The sequence below is a fragment of the Harmonia axyridis genome, chromosome 5, assembly GCF_914767665.1.
Source record: "Harmonia axyridis chromosome 5, icHarAxyr1.1, whole genome shotgun sequence".
Classification (NCBI taxonomy): domain Eukaryota; kingdom Metazoa; phylum Arthropoda; class Insecta; order Coleoptera; family Coccinellidae; genus Harmonia; species Harmonia axyridis.
In genome coordinates, this window is record NC_059505.1 from 13351051 (window position 1) to 13358906 (window position 7856).

Below are 7856 nucleotides of genomic sequence, written 5' to 3' on the forward strand. Positions count from 1 at the left end.
ACCCATCACTCTCCTCTCTGTACTAGGTAAAAATTTTGAAAACATTCTGACAGAAAGGATCAACATCGAAATTGGAAAATCTATCCCTGTATACCAATTCGGATTCAAGAGCAAAACATCTACTACCCACCCGCTAACAATTCTAACCACAAATATACAGTGTCAAAAAAAAAATGGGGAACAAATCGGCAGCCCTGTTCATGGACATCCAAAAAGCTTTCGACAGCGTCTGGCATGCTGGAGTAATATATAAATTATACCAACTGCACTGCCCCACTTACCTGCTCAAAATCATTGACCAATTTCTATCCAACAGAACTAACCAAGTACGAGTGAAGAATAGAATGAACTCTCCAGACCATTCATACCACTCCAAGGCCTTCCACAGGGCTCACCTCTATCTCCAGTACTGTACAACTTGTACTGCTACCATATATATAGCTACAACTATCCAACAGAAGAACACATAGAGAAGGAAGCATACTCCCTACAATTTGCTGATGATACACCACTAATTACCCACAGCAAAACACTAAAAAAATGTGTGGAAAGGCTACAAAAACTCACAGATTTAACTGTAGCATGGATGAGACGCTGGCGGATACAACCTAACCCAAAAAAATCTAACTTGATAATATTCCACCATAATATAAAGAACAACTCCCCAGGTATAAAAAGTGCAAGTATTTAGGAATACACGTGGACAACAAACTCAATTTCAAACACCATATGAGGGTACAGAAAAAAGCAGCCATCACACGAGCCGGACACTTCAGATCACTCACGTACAAGAACCTAGGAATCAACATCAAAACAGCCAGTTCAAATTACAAGATGATATGCAGACCGTTACTGGACTATGGTAGCATAATATTCTCGAATGCGACAAAAACCTCACTTAATAACCTGGAAATAGCAGAAAGAACTTGCCTTAGAAAAATAACAAAATTGAGACATCCCAACAATCCCTTACACAACCCCTCCAACTCTCTATTATATGAAACAACAGAAGTGGAGCCAATACGGACGAGACTGCATAGGCTGGGCATGAAATTTATCAAAAACCAAAATAACAGAAATATTATGGAACCTCTATAGTACACCGCTATAATAGACAAACCACTGAAAAGGCAAAACTACCACCGCTCCCACTTTATGAACACTTGCTATCCCTAGAATAGTATTTATATTGCAACTACTATATTTTTTTATATAAAATGTAAATTTAATCGAAATGTAAATTACTGGCTGGAAGACTTCGGTCGATAGCCATTTGATATGTAACCAATAAAGTTCTCTCTCATGTAACCAATATTTTTCTAAAACGTTTTCATTTTTTACCTTCTTCGCCCGGAACTTTCAATTGCTCCTTGAGGAAATTTTTCTTAATTAAACACTGGAGGTTGGTTAATTGGCATTTTGCCGGGGCGGCAAATATTGGAGGGCGGCATTTTCAATTTTTTTTCAGAAATCCGAATTCCAAAAATTATGTGTTGAATATTTCTTTTCAATTTCAAAGAATTTCAGACATGATTTTTTTATCAAATTAACTAGTTTTCGGGGTGGGCGCATTCGAATTTGAAATAATGGTTCATCCATATCATCCGACTGTTAAACACTATCATCTTAAAGATAAAAAAACAAAATGTTCAAGCGTTCTTTGAAGTCGGAACTCAGCAGAAGAACCTGAAACCACAGAGCCTATTCTAGAGGGGCGCCAAATGTTGGAGGAATGTATTTTCTACTTTTTCCGAGAAACCTACTAAATTACTAGAAGAATGTATTTAATAGATTTTTTTTACTTTCATCGTGATTTTTTTCGGATTGATAACTTTATTTTTTCAAGGTTAGGTTGTGTTGAAAGCAAATAAACTTTATTATTATTATTATTAATGCTGATTGGAATATTATTTCAAATTTTATAAATCAATTATATTTTAAAAAAGAGTTGACAAAGCCGACAAACTTTGTAAGAGTATCTAGATACAAAATAAGATACTTTTCTGCAAAGGTATCTTAAGATACTTAAAAAAAATTCAAATAACTATCTAAAGATACTTTTTTAGATACTTGATAAGGTACTTTGTCAGGTGCTGAATGCTAGGTACAATTCTGAAATTCGGAAAGTTTTGCAATTTTGTTTTCGGTAGTAGGCATAAGAGTGCTATTAACGGAACTGAAATAGTTATCCTTCGAACATTTGCAATAGATTCCATTTCCACATTTTTAACATCTTGAAAACATTACGGACCGGGACGTGCCTTTATAAGAAATCCTCCTTGCTTCTTTTCATAACTAGCAATTGGTTTCTATTCACAGTTTTATCACTTTATTGCCTCTAATCCCTCTGTCAAAGATCGGTTTTGTTTACGTTATACCAGCTGCTGAAATCAAGGGTAGATTTTTGTGACCTAATACTGGTTTACGAACAATTCATGGAAAAATCCAAATATATTCAAGAAATGGAATTTTTATCTTTTCTGTCCAACAATTTTTATTAATTTCTTTAGTAGTTTATCAATTAATAATCTTTTCTGATTAAATTTGAATTCATAAAAAATAATTACACTCAATACATTCTCCGTGCATAAAACCTTTTTAAATTTTTATAAAAAAATCTCACCCCGAACTTGCAAGGGCGTCGACTTGTATTTTTGCCGGGGCGGCAGAAACGCTAGAGCGGGTTCTTATTAAATATTATTATGAAATATGAAAGGTATTGGACGAAGGAACATTGGTAGACCCCGTATGTCCTGAGGGACTGGTTTAACTGTAGTAGTGTTCAATTGTTCAGGGCTGCAGTCAACAGGGTCCGGATTGCTGTGATGATAGCTAACCTCCGATAGGAGATGCACTGCAAGAAGAAGAAGATTGGTAGCGAACTCCATCTTTTTATTCTTTACAATTTACGGCATAATTCTATGAAAACTTAGAAATGTCGGCAAAAAAACTTATCGAATTCGTTATATTTAATTTGCATTTTTTTCCTCTTTGGTTAAAAAATGGAAATAATGTATAACTTCGATCATTAATTCAAATGATCGAAAAGTTAATTTCTAAATAATTCGTTGAATATTTTTTCCGGACAGATACTTTCATTTTTTGTTCGAGTCATTCATGTGTTCCTGATATTGTTACTTCCAATCCTAAAATGATTTTTATTTTTTGTATAAGTTTGAACTTTTTGGTTTTGTTTATATTTTTTCTATGTTATTATTATTAAAATTTTACAAACAGTCGCCTTCAATTATTCCATATTTCGGTAGAAGACCCCGATAACCCAAAATAATTTTTTTGCATTCTGCAGAGTTGACTGTTAGGGCGGCAAATTGGGTAGTTGCCTAGGGCGGCAATTTGGCTAGCGACGGCCCTGGCTTCAAACCGTTTAGAAATAATTAGGTTATGCTTGGAACATAGGTGACTTCTGATATAAGGTCAATTCGAGAATTTTCTTTTATGTTGACGGGTATAAACACGAATCTTTTGAACTATGCACTCAGAAACCTATGGACTCTTTTATTTCTGTTAGATATTTGAGTAGCAATGAAAATGCAATTAAAATTGTGTTTCCAGTTTAATTCAATTCTTCATATCCATTGCTACTCAACTATCTAACAGAAACAAAACAGTCCATAGGTTTCTCAGAGCATAGCTCCAAAGTAAGATATCTAAAAATACTGCTGTTTAGATGTTGTTTAACTGGAACTGGATTTTGGCAATTAGAAGTCGGAATCTGAGGTATTTCGCCCTCAGGGAGCGCCTTTTATTTTCATGGAAACCACAGTGTGAAACTGATGAAAGATTTTCCAATAAGAGGTTTCATTTCAATTTGAAAATTTTAAATGCCCTGATGCATCTGCTATGGGCTTCTTGAGCCGGCCCTGTTAATCCGTAGTTGTTTTACCTATATATAATATTAGGGTTAGTAGCCTAAAATGTCGAAATCAAAAGTATTTGAGTCAAATTGCAAGTAATACTAGAGCTGAGGTATGTTTATATCATAGACTTCATATATCTTCCTCCTAAAGTAGTCTTTCATGAACAAGCTAATTATTGATATTGTTGCAGATTTTTTCCTCTAAATTTAGTTGGGATCTGCTTAGAGGGCTGAAGTTTGTAAACATAATCCGAATAATTCTTAAAGCGCTTTCTTTTTCCCCAAATATAACCGGAATTCAAGACCGTTTCTCCCAAAATGTTTTTTAGGATAATGAATGATTGTTCATAAGTTACAATAAAATCATCACCTTCTATTTTTATGTGTATCACGGGAGTAGCCAGGGGGGGTGTTTTTGGTTGTTCAAAACCCAGTTGATGGGGTAGTTTAAATTTCTTCGATTTATTTTCTTTGTTTCTGGGGTACAGAATTCGAATCTGTGGTTTGCCACCAAAATTTCATGGTAAAACATTGAAAAAAAATCAAAAAAGGGGAAAATTTTCATTTTTTGCCGATTTTTTGTATATATAGACTTTCTAGACATAAATTTGAATTTGAGTACTGTGTTGTATAAATACAACGACGGTATTTATTTCCTAAATATGTTGATAGGAATCAATGTAAATAAATAAACTAAATTTCAAAATGTGAAAATGCTTTTTTCCTCAAAACATACTTGAGAAATAAAACTAGTGAAATAGACTGAATGGATTGGCTCTCATAAAGTTCATATATTTAAAAATAAAAACAGAAGACTTTTTTTATAATATGTAAATAAAATCAAATGTATTTGTTCTTTTTTGTTTTTATATGGTTAAATATATATTTTATAATAAATATGATTATGGTTATGTCAAGCACTTTTTTTCGTATTATTTTCTTGAACCAGTGGCATATACAGAGAACGATTTTGTTATTTTTGCTATATCATGTACATGCAGGCGCATTACGAACACTCTTTTATTTCTATGAAAAAAATTCTTATTTCTCCCATAATGGGAGAAAGCCTGGAAAGGATAATGGGAGTCCCATTATCCTTTCTGTATACGCCTTTGTTTTAAAACCCCCCCGAAACTGAAACCTGGCTACGCCCGTGATCTTTATTATTAACTATTTTCAATCTCAATATATTTTTTTCCTTAATAAATATCACAAACTACATGAATTACTTTTTTCTACTATGATCTTCCCTACACATGAAAACGAATGTTGTAGAGGGTGCAGCCAACCTTTAAATTGATATATCCATAGACAAAGGAAGATTTATTTCTCTATGGATATACCTATTAACCTATTCTACTTCTAGATGACATGATTACCAAAAGTAAACATAAAATAAATGCAATAACGTTATTCCTTAATTTTAATTGTGAAAATAAAAGGACAAATTTTTGAAAATGTTCATTAGTGTGACCATCTGATAATGAGCCTACTAAGTATGCAAATGCAAAAAAATTTTTAAATGACGTACACAATGAATTTTAACAAACAAAAAGAGGAGGATTTAACAGAAGCATTCAAAATTATAGACAAAACCAATATCAAACAAGTTTGTTATACCAACCAATATGGCCTCGATATAATATGTATTGACTTATTGAGCAATGATTTAGCGAATGAACTATTCAAACAACTGAAAAACTCAGTAGAATATTACGATGGAGAATTGACTAAGGTGATATATTTTTGAGATTTGCCCTTTTATACAGGTCATCTATTTCTTCATTTGGGTTTCCAGTTCGATTTTCATAAAGGTGGAGATTTCACAAATTTCTTTTACAATTTTATCCTGAGATTTTGTGAACTGTCTCATTGTTAACATACTGGTGGGAAGCATTAATGATAGTCTGTTTTTGACTGAAATCTCTGTTGTAGGTTTTGTACAGGCTCAGAGTTGCATGCTATTTGATCATATTGGTTTCAGTTAAGCTTTATTGGAAACTAACTTGTTCTTTGTTGTTAGTTTAGATCTTCTCCACATTTGTCTTGTTTCATACCAAGTTATTTTCTTTTTGTCTGTTTGTGTTTCTCCCTAGTAAGATTCTTACCAGATGTAGTCCCAAGAATTTAACAGTATTTCTAGTATAAGTTCTTGATCGATTGGAGGGCAATTGTTTAGGTGAGTTGTTAGCCATACTTGAGCCCTTTTGTAAGCTTCATTTTTGCAAATCGGTTATGCAGGTGTCTGGGTTTTCATAAGCAGAGAGAACGCTTATCAAAAATTGGCGACCATCAATTTTTCTGGGTATTCTTGAATTGTATTTAATTATTGGAATTGGATTTATGATTTCAAATGACTGTTGAAAACACAATCCAAGAAAAGCTCATTTTTGTGATGTATAAGAGAGAATGTTTATTTGAGGCAAATTTAATTTTTTTATTTCAGAAATTTTGATAACATTAAATGTATGCTATATTTTTGCATTCCTTTTGCAAAATAATTTAATTCCTGCAGGTTAGGGTGTTCGGCAAATGGCATCAAATTCCAAGACAGCAATCTGCTTACGGCGATTCTGGCTTGCATTACAAATTTTCTGATGTATGCTTACCAGCTAAAGAATGGATTCCACCTTTATTAGCGACTAAAAATCTGCTATCCTCAATTACTGGTTACGATTATAATTTTGTCCTGATAAATAAGTAAGCTAGATAATTTTGTTTATTGAAAGGTGATGCCTCACATTCAGCGCATATTTTTATAGGTATAGAAATGGATCAGACCACATGGGTGAACATAGAGATGACGAAGCAGAATTAGATCCCAATACACCGATTGCTTCGTTAACATTGGGTCAGCGTAGACCATTTATCTTCAAACACGTAGATTCTAGAAAAAAATGCGGGGATAAGAAAATAGAAAAACACAAAATATATTTAGAACATGGAAGTTTATTACTGATGAATCCACCAACAAACAAATATTGGTACCATTCTTTACCTGTATGTAAAAAGGCTCCAGGAGAACGAATAAATCTTACATTCAGAAAAATAACTAAATAAGAATCTCTAGATGTTATAATTTTACTGCATTCATTTGCAAAATCTACAAATCATGCTGATTTTAAGCTAGTGTGTTGTGATACATACATACAGGTATACAAAATTCAACTCAAAATCTCCGCCTTTGAATAAACAACTTTAATACATATGGCCACTTTATAGATGAAATGTGGAAATATAAATTATAGGAAAGACATATTCAAAGCTCTGAGAAAAATCCCAGAATATCTCAAGTAGTGTTTAAGGTGAATCATGAGAAACTATCAAACTCCAGTAGTGAATTGTACACATGGAACTAAGAAAAATTTTAATACATTACCTGATGTTTATTTGTGTTAGTTATAATTCGAATAAAGCAAATCAAATTTTCTACATCAACTTTTTGGAAACCATAACGTTCTTATCGTATAATTTAACAAAATTATTTCATATACAGGGTAAGTCAATAGTTCTTGATTGTTCGATAACTCTTGTAAATTTTGGACTAGGAGAATGATTCAAATTTTGACGAAATCGACAGCACTCGGGGCATAAGTTCCAATTTGACTCTACAGGCTGGTCCAAAAGTGGCGAAACATGACATTACCCTGTTTTTGCAAATGAGAATACCCAATTTTTATATACTAGTCATTAATTTCTGATTTCCACATACTAGTCATGAAATTCTGATTTCCACATACCCTACTTATTATAATTTAGCTTGTGGTACTTTTTGAGGAAGGCCTCTGTTTTCAAAAAATTTAATGGTTTAAACTAGATATCATATCTTGAAAACCGTTTGATATAATTCTTCAAGTTTTTATTGAATTCCCAAAAAGTTTCCAAGTTTTCTGCAAATTTACGGATCTCTACAGGTGGTCTGAAAGACACTGCAATTTTTTATAAATGACAATAAGTCCATTTATCAAATGGCGTGTCC

General features: G+C 32.8%; 1 protein-coding gene across 1 annotated transcript; it reads left to right on the forward strand.

Moving 5' to 3' along the window:
* Window positions 1–5217: 5217 nt before the first annotated feature.
* On the forward strand, window positions 5218–7309 carry LOC123679786 (DNA oxidative demethylase ALKBH2-like). Its single transcript, XM_045617269.1, has 3 exons — window positions 5218–5612; window positions 6393–6577; window positions 6640–7309. Exons 1-3 carry the CDS (start codon window positions 5400–5402, stop codon window positions 6935–6937), a joined length of 696 nt encoding a protein of 231 aa, XP_045473225.1. The 5' UTR covers window positions 5218–5399; the 3' UTR covers window positions 6938–7309.
* The last annotated feature ends 547 nt before the right edge of the window (window positions 7310–7856 follow it).